General features: G+C 34.1%; 2 protein-coding genes across 2 annotated transcripts in view; one reads left to right on the forward strand and one right to left on the reverse strand.

The window, feature by feature from the left end:
* The window catches only part of LOC147073623 (uncharacterized), a 200,806-nt gene extending 199,027 nt beyond the window's left edge, over positions 1 to 1,779 (reverse strand). The window contains exon 1 of the mRNA XM_085944963.1: positions 1,555 to 1,779. Within this exon, the coding sequence (XP_085801089.1) occupies positions 1,555 to 1,564 (10 nt within the window). The 5' untranslated portion in view covers positions 1,565 to 1,779. The remainder of the gene's footprint in view (positions 1 to 1,554) is intronic.
* Positions 1,549 to 9,054, forward strand: LOC147073624 (ras-related protein M-Ras-like). The gene is made up of 5 exons (XM_085944966.1): positions 1,549 to 1,652; positions 1,923 to 2,197; positions 4,160 to 4,313; positions 6,188 to 6,350; positions 7,395 to 9,054. The coding sequence occupies exons 2-5, from the start codon at positions 2,005 to 2,007 to the stop codon at positions 7,482 to 7,484; spliced, it is 600 nt and encodes a 199-aa protein (XP_085801092.1). The 5' UTR covers positions 1,549 to 1,652; positions 1,923 to 2,004; the 3' UTR covers positions 7,485 to 9,054.
* The last annotated feature ends 8,316 nt before the right edge of the window (positions 9,055 to 17,370 follow it).

The raw sequence follows: 17,370 nt of genomic DNA on the forward strand, positions 1-17,370 counted from the left end.
AGGAACGATAATTTTGTTGTTAAACTTGTCTATTTGGTAGAAATTAAGAGAAATGAGTGAATAAATCAATCCAAGGACAACTAATGCATTCACTGATTTAAAACGACAAAGTGAAGGCATTCGTAAAAAATTGGAGCTTAGGAAATCAAAATGACAAAAAAAAAGTTCGCCATGTCTCCATTTTTAAATGATTTCTACGCCAGATATATTGAAGCAAACAAAAATCTATTTACTGAGTTCTTGGTTAGTTTGCTAATGCATTTTTCACATAATTTTATTAATAGCAAATTTTTCGTTGTTTCGAAACTATTAAATATGTGGTTGAAAAATCCTGACCCGGGAGGTCCGCTCAGGATGTGGGGTCCATGATAGAATCCATTTGTCAATGAACGAAGATGAATTTGGATTGACAACTATTTAAATTGATTGTGCAAATAAACAAGCACATTCATCAATTTTTTTTTCATTTTTATATTCGTAAGTAGGTACATTGTTGACTATTTAAAAAGGTGTCTGTATTATTTAATGAAATAAGGGGAGGAAGGCGCCTAGAATAGATTTTTTTAAAAGGCAGGTGTAGTAGCATAAAGTTTGGAAACCACTGACTTAACATTTGAATTTTGTCTAAAAAAACGAGACGTTACTTACCTTTCATGGATATTTTGCCTAAAAAAACAAAACGTTAATTACCCCACGTTTAATTTTTTGAAAATGCAGAAAATTATTGGTCACTCAACGCGTACTATATTTTTTGCCGAAATACTATAATTTTGAAGGCACTGTATTATAATTCCACTTTCAAAATATGGCAACACTGTTCGAACTTCGAATGTGACATTTTGAGATAGAATTCAACTTATTATTATGTCATGCAACACGCTTGACAGCTCAGAGGCAAGATACGGGCTATTACAGGTTTATTAAATTTCTGCAATGTTCAGATACGGAAAATTACTAAAATGGCTGTATCATTTTTGTTAAAATAACTACAGATACGACAATTTCGCAGTCGATGGACAGTATTTTTGTTGTTTTTAGTACCTCGGTCAAAAAGTAATTTTCGTCATATATGTCAGATACATGGTATTACTATTAGATCATCGATATTATGTACTTTGTACTAAACTTATAGGATTAGATTTTTTTGGAAATTTGAAATAAAATTTTACTCGGCTCGTATTTTATTATGGTAGGTACTCAATAGATTGTGGTAGGTACCTACCTACCTATGTAAAGATACGTCGATATTATTAAATCCATTTTTCCATGATTGAAAGATACACTACTACGGCTTTCTGTGGGCAACGACGAATAAAATAAATATTTTTCTATTATTTTACATTCTTACACACTAAATTAATAAATACAAAATATAGATTTATATCAATTGTACAAAATAAATACACGTGTCGGAAAATGTAAAAAGCTCCGAAATTTTCTGCTACGAAAGTCTACGCCATAATTGAAGTTGCTACGATTTGCGCTTTTTCGAACACCTCTGACCTCATTTCGTGCCGTCAAGTTTATTTAATAAAACAGCAATTTGTTACTAACCTCCGACCATTGCAGCAAGGCAGCAAAATCAGCATTGAAAAGCGGTACTTTTCCGCAAGTAACGGTGATTCACCAAAAAACAACACAAAAATCATGAGGTGACTGCCTTTTTCTTTTTGTTTACAATCTGACGGTCCATTATATTCACTGTGTGATTTATAAATGCAATAATTAACTCCAAAGGATATCTACGAGCGTCACTCCGCACGGTCATGTTGTTCTAGTACCAACCTAAAGCATCATGTCGGAGCGATGACTTTATTTGCGATGAAAACATATTTCAGGCGAATTGCAAACATGTTTTAAATCTGACACATCCGTGAATGTTATGTTTAATATGGTTTGACAATGATTTATTTCATTTTCAGATAATAATTTTTGATATTTCACTTGGATCCGAAAACAGCCCTTGGGGTTTTGTAGAACAGTAAAGGAAAATAAGGATCGAAAATGACGCGGCCTGGCCCTCCGAACGATAATTTACCGAAAGTAAAGCTGGTTGTCGTCGGCGATGGAGGTGTAGGGAAAAGTGCAATAACCATCCAGTTTTTTCAAAAGCTTTTCGTAACAGACTATGACCCCACAATCGAAGATAGTTATATCCAGCATACAGAGGTCGACGGCCAATGGTGTGTTTTAGATGGTTAGTATGCTTCTTATACCTGTGTTTTGTTGTAGTTTTGTTAGAATCCATACTAAACGGTATTTTTAAGCCGGATAGAACTTGAAATTGTAAAAAATAACTCATGACATTAACATTTTAAAATGATTTCGGGTAGGTTATGACCACCCTGTTCTTGATGAAGCGCATTCTGGACGTCCAATTTTGGGCTACATTTTCGAGGGTGCTTGTGACTGGTCGTCCGCCGTCTTTGGCTGTCAGTCGCCATTGTTAAATTCAGCTATCTTTTTGTCATCGAATTATAGTACGCGGTTTAAGAAATGGTAGTATTTTGGCAAAAATTATAGGACGTGTTGAAAATGTAAAAATATGCTGACCGGCAAATTCAATTAATCCCATTTTATCAAAATTGTGGTATTTTTGACGTACCTACTATACTTTTTAATAGTACGCGGACTAAAATGTACTATAATTATAGTTCGGTTGGCAACACTGCGTTCACTGACAGATGGCAGCCCGCGACGGCGGCAACCAGTCACAAGACCCTTTTCGAGCACTGCTGGCCATATAACACGAACAATGTCGCCTTCCATGGCATCAATTATTGCTAGTTCATCACCATAAACCAGTGACTTCATGTAACCCAACAGCAAATAATCCAGAGGTATCAAATCGCATGACCTTGACAGGTCCGTTTCTCAAAATCAACTTATCGCCAAATTTTGATTTTAACAAGTTAATGGTTGCAGTCGCCATATGGCACATAGCGCTGTCATGTTGAAACCACATCTCGTCCAGATCAATGTCATCTATATTAAAAAAAAAAAAAAAAAAAAACATGGTCTGGTAACGATCTCATTGACCGTAACGTGAGCTCCGGCCTCTTTTTTACAACATTTTTATTAGCTCGTATTCTTGTTAATCCGGTGGTTGTTTGTCCAGTACAAATCTTGCAATCGATTTTTAACTAACTTATCAACTAGCTAGACATTTGAAACTTTTAGAATATATCAGAACACGATACCAAAGTTATTTCAGAAAAATCCGTAAAAAGTAAAAGACTCTTATTGGTTGCTAAGGGGTGGTCCTAGCAACTAAATTATTAATATATACGTGCGTTACTATGGAAATCAAAATGACATTTCAGTATTCTATATTATTGTTTGTTTGTTTTTTATTTACTTCATATCGAGTACAACTTTGAGCATATTGAGCATAATAATTCAACAGGAAATTTAAAAATGTATATAAAAAGTTCTTTTTATCTTGTAATTAATTAGAAACAACGTCTGATGATGCCACCAGCGTGTAAACTGCACCAATCTGTGCATTTTGTGCATGTAATTGAGTCTGTAGGGTCTCCTCTGATTGTTTTCACTCTACATGCCGCAATACTGGTTATTAACAAACCTATTAAGGCTATACCTCAGTTGAGGCATGGTCTAAAAAGATTGTGGGTAGGCGATGCGCGGATTGCGGGTCGCGGGTGCAAATGACGCATGCCCAACGAAATATAATTTGTCATGTAAATCCAACATGCGTTCATTTAATGTTCTGTTTATTGTTCTATTAGTAACAATAATAATATATTCATTGACATGTTTTCTTTTTCAAGTAAATGGGTAACATTTTTAGTCATCTTTACACGATTTAAGAAATAATACCCCCGTCGCCATCACGAAACAAATTGACGTATTGACACCTCGACGTTCACTCTCCGAATGCCAGCGAATCCAAAATTTCGTTGCGCCTATAGTTGAAAATTATTTGCCGTTTCACTGATGTATCGTCCTAAGCAAAAAATGAGCCTCGTCGCTGAACGTAATTTTGCGAGGAAGCATCTATAAGTTGTGTGAATCGACAATTCATTTTCAAAGTGAATTTAGATTATTTGGAAGTGTTATTCAAGTATTTGATAGTTGACCTATTTATAGTGATATGTATAATACATATTAAGTAATATACCATTTATATTTGTTACAGTATTAGACACAGCGGGGCAAGAAGAGTTCAGTGCAATGAGGGAGCAGTACATGAGAAAAGGAGACGGATTTTTGCTGGTCTACTCGGTTACCGATAAGCAGAGCTATGAGAATATTGGGAACTTCCATACACAAATATTACGCGTTAAAGACAGGTGGGCATATTTCTATATTATTCTGTCAGATTTTGCATGTAACTTTGAAAAATACCATCGGTGTGAATCTCCATTTAAGTTTTAACCTTTTCTATGCCTCATGATAATACTACAGTAAAACCTCGTTAATACGAATTCCATGGGACCATAAATCGAAAAAAAATTCGAATTACGAAATGTATGGGGGGAAACTATTAAAATTTTGAAAAAAAAAAATTGATTTTCATTAATTTCGTTTCCGATCATAGATGTGCCTACCGAAATGGGTCATAAAATGTCATGATTATTTTTATTAACTTCATAAAATAAGTAATTTTTGATGTTTTAAGAAAAGTCTGTCACAATTTTCAATGATTGGCTCATGAAATAGTGTACTTTATTACGATTTATTGAATATTTTTATATGCCAGGACTCTGAAATCATTTCGAATTATGAAATTTGATTTAAAGGTATGGTTTTATATGAAACTAATGTTCAAGGGACTTTTTTTTGCGAAAATTTCGAATTACGGCGAATTTCGAATTATCAGTGTTCTTACTAACGAGGTTTTACTGTATGTCAGTATCTGACAGGCCGCAGATTTTTAATGGCACACGTTGAATGTAGAGCAAAGCTCTTACTACAATCGCTGTAATACCGATAATTTGTGGCTTAGTATTTCATAATTATTCAAACAGATGTCAACATGTGTTTAATTTTGTAGGTTATGCAAATCAATCGACAGTAGCTAGTAATTTGAGTTAAAGTCAGACGAGATAACTCGCGAAATTTGTATGTGCGGCCTGACGATCACAGCCTCATGGAGTGAGAAAACTCGCTGAAGGCATAGAACCGGTTAAAATTTTATCTTCTAAAGTTCATTGGATGTCAGTAACCATTGCATGGAGCATCGAACTTCCCAACTTCTTTAAACACTTCACTAAAAATGCAATATGCATAAGACCGGTAATGTTCTCAAAGCAAAATTAAATTAATCCTGCGTCATATACATACGTAAAAAAAGATGATTGTCGTCATCAAAAACAGTTGAACTCGGTTATTACGATCACGGATATAGCGAGATCTCGGATGTAATGAGGAAATATTCGTTGACATTTTAGTTTATGATTTTCTCCATACATTTATTCACTTTTATAACAAGCTACTTATCAGATATATACCCAGCTAACATATCGTCAAAAATTTTCTTATAACTGTTAATGTGTCGATCGTTTAAAAACATTTCGACCCTAAGCAATAAAATCCGACCGGACAAGATGCCGCCGGGATCGGATTACGTTTATGACACTGGTTAAGTGTGTTAAGTACCTACCTAATTGGTGTTTTTGCCGACAATATTGAAAAAGTATCCACACTTAGTTGAAATTTGATGTAAAAAATCCAAGGCTTGTGAAGTCAGTAGGTACAGTAAAATCAAAACAATAATGCGGTCGGTCGATTGTATGTGTACGTATACATACGAATACGCAGTCATCGGCTGCCAGGCATTTATTACGGTGCCCCATTATTGTTGACCGCATTATTGTTTTGATTTTACTGTACCTACCAGCGTGCATTACAATAAACAACTTCTTTTGTAGTTTATGAATGCCATGCTTGTTTCTGGGAAAAAATCTACTTTAGTTTGAATTGCGACTTTTTGTGTTATTTGACCGCTGATTTAAAAATACCTATTCTCTGATATAACGAGTAACGTTTATAACGAGCAAATATATTATAGTATTTCGTTCACAAAGGGATTTTTATTACGCTAGTTGAGTGGCTAGTGCTTATTTCATGAGTCAGTGTCTAAGATCCAAGGCGCTCGCATGCTATCCTTGGAGGACTGGTATCTAATCGCTTTTGAATTAATATGTAATGCTACTTTTTCCAGAGACGTGTATCCAATGCTTTTGGTAGCGAACAAAGTGGACTTGGTGCACCTGAGAAAAGTCTCCGAGGAGGCGGGACGGGAGCTGGCACACAAACTGGCGATACCTTACATTGAAACGAGCGCCAAAGATCCTCCTCTAAATGTTGACGCAGCATTTCATGAGGTCTGCACTTTGATTATTCTTTTGTAGTACCTACCTTATTTGAAAACAAAACAAACATCTACCTATTACTGATTATTGATTAAGACAACTACCGTGTGTATAAGTGTATTAATGCAGAATAACAACACTTGTTAGATTAGATATAGATAGGTCAATGAGTCCGCATTGTGTGCATCTATTCATTAAACCTCGGATAAAGTAACCATTGGTCTATTATTAAAGTTTATTAATGGTGTATTTACAGGGGGTCCTCCGAGGGTAATTGGGACCTAAAAATACCTCTTAAAGTGAATCCGCCTAAAATGGGGACCAAAATTACTTGGTGAATGGGTTTAATTGGGACACGTTTAGAAAAGAAAAACACAACAAAAGATAGAAATAGCGTAGGAATGTGGGATTGAAAGTGACAGTTGACTCTGAGCTATTGCGCTTGTGTTTTTTATTTGTTTTCATTGTTTTTTTTTTGCGTATTCCTGCAAGTTCGTAACTGCGGGGACTCAGGTAATGAGGACCCCTGTATAATTATTTTATATTGCACAGTTTTCATACTTTTACCTTTGTATGTCATTTTAAAGAAAGTGACAAAATCAGAATTTTAAAGATTACATCATATGCAATCACAAAGATAACATGTTTCGAGCAGCCAAGACATGCATAAACACAAGTTAAACACTTTGAATTTATAATTTGTCATGAAAATGTTTTAGTTAGGTTTACACAAAGGTGACATCCTACATCTGACCCTTGAGCTGATGCTTCTGACTAGTCTTCCCAGTATTGACGTATACTCCCTATGAACGATATTTAGTGGCATTCTGGAATCCGTTTCAGTTGAAGAAAAAGCAGGCCAGGTTCAGACTCGTGAGGCATTCGTAACACGCGACTATGCCACAAACCTAGTTTCCGCCGCAAGCATCAGTACTCAAAGCTTAGTACTATATGATTACTCGGAATCTTCGTAAAGTGTCACGACTCACTACCATAAAGCAGTACTCTCAAAGTTAATACACCTCCATTAATAATTAAATTTGTATTCATTTCCAGGTTGTAAGGATTATCAGAAATCAGCCGCCGGCGGAATTGGAGAAGAACAGACGCCGACGTCGCCTCTCATCGAAGTGCGTTCTGTTTTGAAGGGATCACCCCGTCGTGTCTACAAATATCCGTGTGCATACATTATTACGATCGCGATGATCAATTTTATCTGAATTTATTTTCCGGCAAAGGCCCCTCCACCTTCGCCTTGCGATGTGTCCCGAGATTCGTCCGCGAGTCATGTTTACTTTAGCACAAAGTAAAATAATCTATGTACTCTTTGTGAATCAGCTGATCGATGAATCGGTCTCTAAATGGCTTCTGTGTATGTGTTTTCAGCTGGTGTAAGAGTCTTCATTGAAATTTTGTCATCCGCAGTAATTAATTTCATCTCATCGTCAATATTTTGACAATTACAATTTCTTCTATTACTTGGTTTATTTCGTTCGTTTCCATTAAACCAAGTCAATCCATCTATCTTACATTAGTGTTATTATTATATTGTATGTATGTATGCTTGTAGTTTGAAATTCGCCCCATCTCCTTCCATGACAGAATGTTGGTCAAAATGTAGAATATTTGTAAATGTTTATTTAGAGCGGATTTCAAATAGAATAATTGATCTTTTCGAACATTAAAAAATGCAAAAATGTAGTCCAGACAGAGTTACATCTATCCGAGAACAAATGAACATTGTATAAAACCTTTTTGAAAGTTGTAAATATTTGCGTAAGAGCATTGAAAAGATTTCATTCAAAAGTTCATTTTTTTCGTATTCCGCCACATGAAAAACTTGTACGAAAATACTGGTAAATTTTTTAGTGTTTCATCGTAAGTAGCAATGCTTATTTTGATTAATGCGCGTAAATTTGTAAAACTATCTATATTTAATTATTTGATAGCAGTATTTGCTTGTGTGAGCAACATCTGTTGGTTTCATACGAATGATCGCATACAGACATTTGTATAATTTTTTCTCAAAAGATCGTCGTCCTGGAACCGGTCTGTAGTATCTTGAAATAATGTAAATGGTCTTGAACCCCCTATCTAACGGTAAAACAGTCTTATTTAAATTCAATTTGTTCCGGAGTTATTCAGTCTTCGTCTGTATTAAAATAATTACAACAATTTATTCGTGGCTCGAAACTTATTACTTATAATTTGCTATACATATCTATGTAACTGTCAGACATTGGTTCTATCAGGGCAGTTTTTGGGCTCTTTATTTACCACATAATCTTCATTGTTTTATGGTTTGTAGCTAAAATCTTTAGTTTCAATTATCTTAAAACTATGATTTTTCACATCGGTACTACAGTCTAACTCCAGGGTGGCAAGATGCATCTTAGTCTGGACGAGGCGTAATTCAGCAGCAAGTCCAATGTAGCGAAACTCAAATTTTAGATAGAACGGGCTAATGGAAACGGATTGTCATTTTATTACTACTATGATGAAGCCTCTTCGGTTAAGCTTCGCCCGATGATCACCTCTGTGTCTGCGGAAACAGGGAAGATTTGTCTGACTACCTCGAATTTTTCGTCATCAATTTACTTATTAATAAGCGACACGTTATCATCAATTTTGTTCTACGTAGATTAAAAATATTTGTGCTATCCTTTGTACTGAAATGAATATGCTTTCATATAAAATGTGTACCCTGCTTGACTTCAAAATTTTTATTTATTGTGTTATTGTTATTACTAGCATAATGTACTTAATAATTTATTTACTTTTCAAAGCTTTGATATATTTTCATAATTTCCTACTTTTTTTAATATTGTAATTTACAATAATTGTTTTCATATTAGCCCTAATGTAACATAATTACATTACAAACAGACGGTGTTATGTATTCATTATAGATCAAGCGACGTTATCTCAACACAAACAATCAACTAGAAACTTTTATCTTTTCACAAATTTAATCCAGTGTGACCAAAAGTTTGAATACATTATAATCACGTTGTGCTGTCACAGTAAGCTACCGCTACAGGGGAAAAATGTGTAATTTGGTTTTTCTTGGTATTTATAATGATATCGCATAGCTCCCATCCTGTAAACCTTTAAAGGAAAATTGCCACTTGCCACAAAATCTGCCGAAATGGCCAGAACAACAGTGCGGTCACCTCACGCGTATCACGCTACATCGCCAACCGCATGACTCAATGAACGTTTTTTATTATGTTCTACATGCCTACACATTTTCGACACACGTCAAAACACATGTTCTTTCTTTTTATTTTTTTTTTCTCTGGATTTTCTATTAAATTATCTGTCTTGTGTTTACATCTATTATCTATGGATACAATATCGCAAGTAATTGTAACGTACGCACACAAATTATTAAAATTAATTGAAATTACCATGAATAATGAATTCAAAATACTAATAAATTAGAGTTGGCACTTTCCATCATTGAATTTATAGAGAGAGTGATCATTCAAAATATTCTGTGGAATGATGAATCCATAGACTAAATTTGCCTCGTGTCAGCATGTGATGTGATCATGATGTATTCGAACCTTAACGATATTGTGGTCGATATGTTATCATGGCCAATTGTGAAACTAAAAATTGCTATCTCGTATTCTCGCTTCCATCCTACACTACACACAGCGCTTTAACATTTTGATAGAAAAATATTAGTCGCACTATAAAAGAATACGACAAGAGATAATAATTCAAAACTCTTTTTACACTTTTGCTGACATGACAGTTATATTATGAGACAATGTGCTCATTTCTGACAGTCAGAGCATTCAGCCAAACCACTGAACGTTCTTCCTGTATGGCCAGAGCATTTAATGCACACAAATCCACGGTTAAATAATTTTGTGATTTCTAAGCCAAAAGAATATTAGCGGTAACTTATAAAAGCAATTTAAAAAAAATATTTGAATTATTTCATCTTATATTATTAACCACCTCATCATAATCGGTGTGCAACAACTTGTCGTGGCTCCCGACACTTCCTCCAACTGCTCTCTAGTTGCCCTCGTTGGGCCGATGTTTTTGTCACTTTAGTACAGCCAGTATGGTGAGTCAAAACTTTGATCAGCCATTACTCAAAACTACTAATTCTTAATTGTAGCACTATGGAACTGAGCCATCGAGAAGTACTTCATTAAAATTTTAAACTGTCATTCACTGGACAATTCCAATGATTCATCTGTTTATGATTCTTGACCCAGAATAGGAAACGGAAGTTACAAACTGTTGGTACCAACAATACCTTCATATCTGAGACTGTCCAAACTTTTTTCTTTATACATATAATGTTGCTTGATCTATGAATATCATTTTATATTTTGTATAATCTTTCCAATACAATTACTTTTTTAAGACTGCGCTTAAATTTTCTTCAATCATTGTAATATCTTTTAAATATTATATACATATTAATTATATTTATTTTTATAATAATAAGTAGGTATAAATGGAATTGACTGTAGGCGTGACATTTTTTAACGATTTTTGCATTGTCATGTTCGTCAATGTAGTATTTAATTTATTTAAAGTCTCATTCATATAAGATGGTAATATTTGTTTTACTATTACAATTATTATTGTTTAAATATTTTTATTTATCGTGGAAATTCCACGTAACGAATGATGATATCTTTTTCCAAAGCCATTTAGTGATATTTAAAACCTATTGTCTGCCGTAAATTTGTCTTACTTTTCATGTGGAAGACGATGTAACATTGTCTCCGTAAAATACAAGGAATATGACATTAAAATACGTGTATGTTAGTTATATTATACTAATAGATATATTTAGACATAATGAATTGTAATCAAAGCTTTAAGAAATTGTTGTTATGTGAAACAAATAAAATTTTATATATTATGTTGCAAGAATGTTGCGTTTATTGACTTTCTGTTATGTTCCAGTCGCTGTTTACTGTATAATCATCGTACGTTCGTACTGCTCTCATGTTTCGTAAAGTTATAGAAACGCTGCTTGCAATCTGATTTCGGAAATCGTGCTGTCAATAACTGATCTATGATAATAACAAGTCAACCTTCCTAACCTAGGGCGCACACATAAAATGGTAATTTACATATTTTTTTATTTTGGTAACCTACCTATTCGTGAAATAATATATTAACAATTGGTGTGGCTCACCATAGAACACAAATTATTAGCTTTACCCTTGCGATACAAGGAGGTTCTTTCTCTATTCCGTGCCAAAACTATAGATCCTCACGCAAATGGTGGTATATGTCCTCATGGAAAAACCGATTCGCAGCTCTGCTATAAATGTGGACATTGCAAATGTGTACAATGTCCTAAATTTGATTGACAGAGTAAAGCTGCGACTTGCAGATGTCTTTGAGAACCACGAACAGCTTAAATGTGCCCTAACATTAGGGATAACAGATAAGTACAGTTTTGTTTTAATAGAACAAGAGAGGGGCTGAACAGTGGATCCTCATGAGGTGAAAACGCTATATGACAGCAAGTCGCAGTCAAAACCTCAATTAAAGTTTTGTTAAATTAATAAAATGTCAGATTGCAAGGAGCTCAAACGTTAAAATTGTTTTATTCACAATCCATCGCGGTTGGAATCTGAATTATCATCAATGGCCTAAAGTTGTTGTTGCTAACGTAATGACTCGGCGATTTTTCATGAATGTTTTGTGGAATTACTGGTTAACGATTAAGTACTAATTATTTAATGTGAGATGTTTAACGTGTAATAACTTAATGGATAATGGTACTTTATACTGAAAGTAATATCGAAAAAATTATTTATCTAGTGACCAAAGATCTGAGTGATCACGAGCGTAATTTTTGTGATGTATGAACGTTGTTACAAGTTGTGGAACCCCCGTTGCAAAATCTTTTCATAAATCGTACCATCAATTCGGTGATTGTGTCAAAAGTAGCTTTGTTTTCTTGTCTTTTCATATTGACATGCTTCTGATATGTTGTTGAAGTGCTGAGGATTGAACTAAAACAAGTACACCGGTGACTTAGTTGAGTAAATCAACGTCAATGTGAAATATGGGATTGTAAATTCTACGTAACTGTTCTCAACATTTCTGTAAATGAGGTCTTATTCTCAAATGATCCTTTATTCTTATTCTTTCTAAAAATATGTTCACATATTTATGTTTTTAGTCTTGAAGGAAGACAGGTCAAATCAAAACATTCGAATTATATACAATTGCTTTGAAAATAATATAAGATCATAATATGGGCCTCCACAGAGTGGAGGATTGTATTAACAGATTTTGTTTTTACGATAAATGGATGTCAGCCACTAGCTCAACCTATTAGGTCCATACTCTGACTGATACACAAATTGAAAAACAATCTATGTACTTGCCAGACCCAGGATTCGAACCTGGGACCCACGACGCTAGTCACGCGCCATCGTGGGTGTCGAAAATAATACGTGGGTGTTGGAAATAATACTGGCATCTAATATACCATGTCCGTGGGATATACTCCAATACCCCGTATACACGTGTATGAATTTACTGCTACAGTACGTATTATCGCGGCCATAACAAAAATATGCACATGTAAACACGTATTATCGTGCAAATTGCATGATTGCATGCATGCATCAAAAAAATTCAAAGGCTTCTGAATTTTTACGTGATAATTGGAAAACGAACTACACCGCATAGAGACTTATTTTGAGGTTAACCGATTTTCGCGACCTGTCAAGTAATACGCTAAAATGCTAACATTGCGTCTCACTTACTCTTGAAGAATAAAATTGGCGAGACAGTCAGCACTTTTACGTGTAAACAGTTATTATTATGATAGTTTAAAATATACACTGAACGCCAGTAGCGAACCTGACGGTAAAAAATGAATTACACTGCGCAGACTCATTTTGAGGTTAACCAATTTTCACGACCTGTCAAATAGTACCATAAAATGACTACATTGCGTCTCGTTTACTTTTGAAGAATAAAATTGGCGAGACAGTCAGCACTTTTACGTGTAAACAGTTATTATTGCGATAGTTTAAAATATACACTATTGTTGCAAGTAAATCCATGCATGTGTACAGGCGCTATAACGTTGATGATAAAATATGCTCGCAAAGTTTCATACAGAGCAGTTACATTTTTAGAATCCTATTTCACGCATAAATATTTATTTGGTGCTGTGAGAACTGTTCCTAACTCATTTTTTAATATTGTATTATACTAGTTTAATCTCCAGCACTTTAATTGATCTAATTATAACAGTATATTGTTTTTACATTGTGTGTATTGAGCCAGATATAAAAAGTTAACATTCCAAAATGTACTGTCTGAAATTTTATTGTGACATTGATATAGATAGTAATCATGTTTTTGTGATTACATACCCACCTCTTTATGATATTTTTTGTTTATGATATTGTTCAGGATTATCCTTGAAAATGTACATAAAATTGCTTCGGGTCCCTAGTACATTTTGGAATGTATATCATATTGTGAGTTCTGATGGTAGGTAGTACTAGTTATAAAATACAGTAACCTGTTGGCAGTAAATGAACATTTTCAATATGAAACAATCATCATTTTCTACAAACAGTTTACCATAGTGCATTCTAATTATAAACAATAACTAGCACTACCATGAAAGTCACAGTTTCGTGCCATGTTAAAGCTTCAAATAGACTATATGACGATCGGGCACATATATGCTAAGAGCGATTTAGTGTCTATGATCATATCTATGCCATTCCGACATATTATACATACATATTGTATGACAGCTATGACATCGTATTTACACTCTGTGACACCCTGTGACATAGGATGCCAACATAAGAAACGGGTTTTTCGGCATTTATATGACCTATTGTCATAGAGTCTATTTGAGCCATAAGGCCAAAGGAGTTTTAGGGCATTATGGCGAAAATGGGTCATTTATTTACGGGGTGGATCATTTGAAACGTCATCCCAAAAGTGCATCAGACACAGAACAGATAATAAATAGAATACCAACAGTCTATATTCAATACGCCGCATCTTGATGCAGGGTTTTGAATGTGTGAGTGTCCTACAAAAATGAAGCACGCATTATGCACGTGCAATAGTGTGTGTAATACACCAACATTAAATGAGCGTAAATGCATTAACCGAGAGCAGTTTTTAGTATTCGACGTAAAACTTATTCTTAACACGTGTGTAAGTTTACCCCGGATTCTTCCTTACTCGAGTCGGTTACCTGCTTCGCCTTACCCGTTATGTATTTCAGTTCCCATTATTTCTGAGTTCCCTGGCATCAGAATTACTACAATTACTGGAATTTATATCAAAATGATTTAGCAAAACAATGATGTCTTTTGCTCAATCACTAGTTGAAGGCTAACTTTGTAATTGGATCAATACTTCAATAGATTTCACCTCGATCCTACAACCAGGTAACTTGATTTAAACTGTTCATGAAAATATTACTGATCCCGATGCAGTATTTCCTTCTCCACTTAATGCAATCACCAGATATTTTCATAACCCTTACTCTGTAAATTCTACAACTAGACGTTGCTTACTTTTTGAAATTAACCCTTTTTACTCGTGGTACAACAATTTCTCCGGTAAACTGAATCCGACTGTGTGTAATGAAAAACCGTCATAGCTGATCTGGAAATCCTTTCAGTTGACAGCCATTTGCACTGTTGAGGCACAATGATGCCACAATTCACCTTGTGACACGTAAATTTAGTATTTGAAGCATCAAAGATAAGCCATAAAACATGTTACCTACTTTTGTTTTTACGTAGGTATAGAAATATGTCACAAAGACTATGACATACCGGATGAATAGTTTTGTGAGTTTGCAGAGGAGAACATAAGTGGAAGTTAAGATAGAATGAATTACAGTGATGATGAAAGTAAAAAGTGTCACTTCTGTCTCGTATACACACTATTTTTTTTTTTATTTTTATGAGACATGTGATTGTAGTTCCAGATGAATTAATTCAATTCAGTTATATGCACTGTACTAATTAATTAAAACTCATTTTTCCGACATTCAAATTGAAGTTATGGTGGTATTGAGGTGAAAATATTCATAATGTCCATACCATAATATTCATTATTATGTATTTATTGTTTTAGCTTTAGTAATGTTATGGCTTGTGAAATCATTTGTGTTTTGTTTTTTTTATCCAAGCTACTACATCAATGGAAACCCGTCGCACAAAAACAATTTTCCAAAGAAACGATCAAGCTCAAGTTCTTACAATAAAATAATTAAATAATGAACAAACAAAACTATTTTGCCAACAATATTGATCTCTAATTTTTACAATATTTTTATCAGGGAAGAATGAATAAAGAGAATATTTACTTCGTTCCTCCGAGAGTGTTCACTGTTTGTAGCAACAAATTGAATGTAAGATAATTATCTATTGACTGTATTTATTTGTTTACAAGATGAATAAACGATAATAATATGTAATTGTTTTATGTGTTGTACACCTATCCTTTCTCCTACGTCATTGACTATCGACTTATAACAGGACACATGAAACAAGCAATCTGATCAGGCAATAACTATAAGATGTGATTTTTTAGCCGCCATCTTGGTATATCGTGGGCTTATCAAGTTTATCATTGAATTGTATTCAGCACCATAAAATACATGTCTTAACATGTCAACAAACACTACTTAATACTGATTAAAGAAAATTGTTATTTTGGCCACCATGAATAATTAGTACCTATTTTATAGACTTCTATTTGCAAAATGTCAAGACTATGTTAACTTCGAATTAACATTCAACACCATAATGCTCAAATTACATTGGCATATTGCATCTGGCCCGATCGTCCTCCACGATTGCCAAAATCTATTATCTATGGTTTTCCGGAATCGTGAGCAAATTGGAACCAATCCTATCTCTGTCTGCCTCGATTCAAGCGAAGATTGCCGAGAATGTACGAAAATATCCAAAGCTACCGCCCGCTTGCGAGTCACATTCTGAATTAATCACTTCAAAAAAAACTACTGTCTGTAATCTTATAGTGTAAAGACATTGGTCACGACGGTTGGTGTGGATCATTGAATCTGTGCATCTGCCAGTTTAATTAAGCCTTAACATATCGTCGCTGTAGGATTGGTTTTCCGAATAGACCAAACATTCAGGAGACGAAAAACAAATTTCATAATCCTATATTTAAATACATGGAGATATTTAAATTGTTATTTTTACAGCATATGAATGATGTATTCATTACCATTACAAAGTAATTTAATGAAAGGGATGGTTCTCGTCCAATTAGATACAAAAAAACATTCTGGATTAAGAGGTCGATTTCGACAAAAACGGATATTCGGTAAACCAATCCTATAGCGACGATATGTCATGTACAAACTGAAAATCAGACAATAAAATTGAGTTTTTTACTGCCATTTTGAAATTCAGGGGAAGTAAATAGAAAAGGCAGGATCCATCCCTTGTCATTCTGCTACAAAATAAATGATATAGAGCATAGGTGGACGCTTACAAGCAGAACAAGTAAAATTTAATGATGCGATTATGCACTATTGCTTTACAAGAATTAGGTGGAATTATAATTCTAGGACACAGAAAAATTAAAAATAACCATTGACTGGACATAAGAGAATCCGTCAGAAGTATTCATGAGACACTTAGAATACCTACTTATGATCAGAAACAAAGGGACTTCCAACCTTTTTGATCAGAAATAATACCAAAATAAAAATCAATCCTGAATAATATAACAGTTTTGAATGAAGACGTTGCATTTTCACTCTTCAGCTTGCTAGTGAGCTTCAGGTCCTAGTGTAGGTAAAGTTAGTTGGATAGGTATACCTACTTAAAATCTTGAATATTTTACTTTACCAATGAGCTTTTTTATTTAACGTTCAAGTATGCTTAGATTTTATAATAATATTTATATTCATTATAAGTGTTGTATTATGAAAAAAAAAATTGAATTTATTTGTAAGTTTGTAGCACTTTATGCTTGTTATCATTTTGACAAGTTGAGGTTATGC

The sequence above is a fragment of the Rhyacophila brunnea genome, unplaced genomic scaffold, assembly GCF_057557595.1.
Source record: "Rhyacophila brunnea isolate RB1 unplaced genomic scaffold, BYU_Rbru_1.0 scaffold_17, whole genome shotgun sequence".
In the NCBI taxonomy this organism is placed as follows: domain Eukaryota; kingdom Metazoa; phylum Arthropoda; class Insecta; order Trichoptera; family Rhyacophilidae; genus Rhyacophila; species Rhyacophila brunnea.

What these genes read in the sequence shown, in the direction of transcription:
- LOC147073624 (XM_085944966.1), top strand. Translation starts at nt 2,005, where the DNA reads ATGACGCGGCCTGGCCCTCCGAACGATAATTTACCGAAAGTAAAGCTG. An exon ending in CCAATGGTGTGTTTTAGATG is followed by an intron (nt 2,198 to 4,159) that starts GTTAGTATGCTT and finishes TATTTGTTACAG; the next exon opens with TATTAGACACAGCGGGGCAA. An exon ending in ATATTACGCGTTAAAGACAG is followed by an intron (nt 4,314 to 6,187) that starts GTGGGCATATTT and finishes TACTTTTTCCAG; the next exon opens with AGACGTGTATCCAATGCTTT.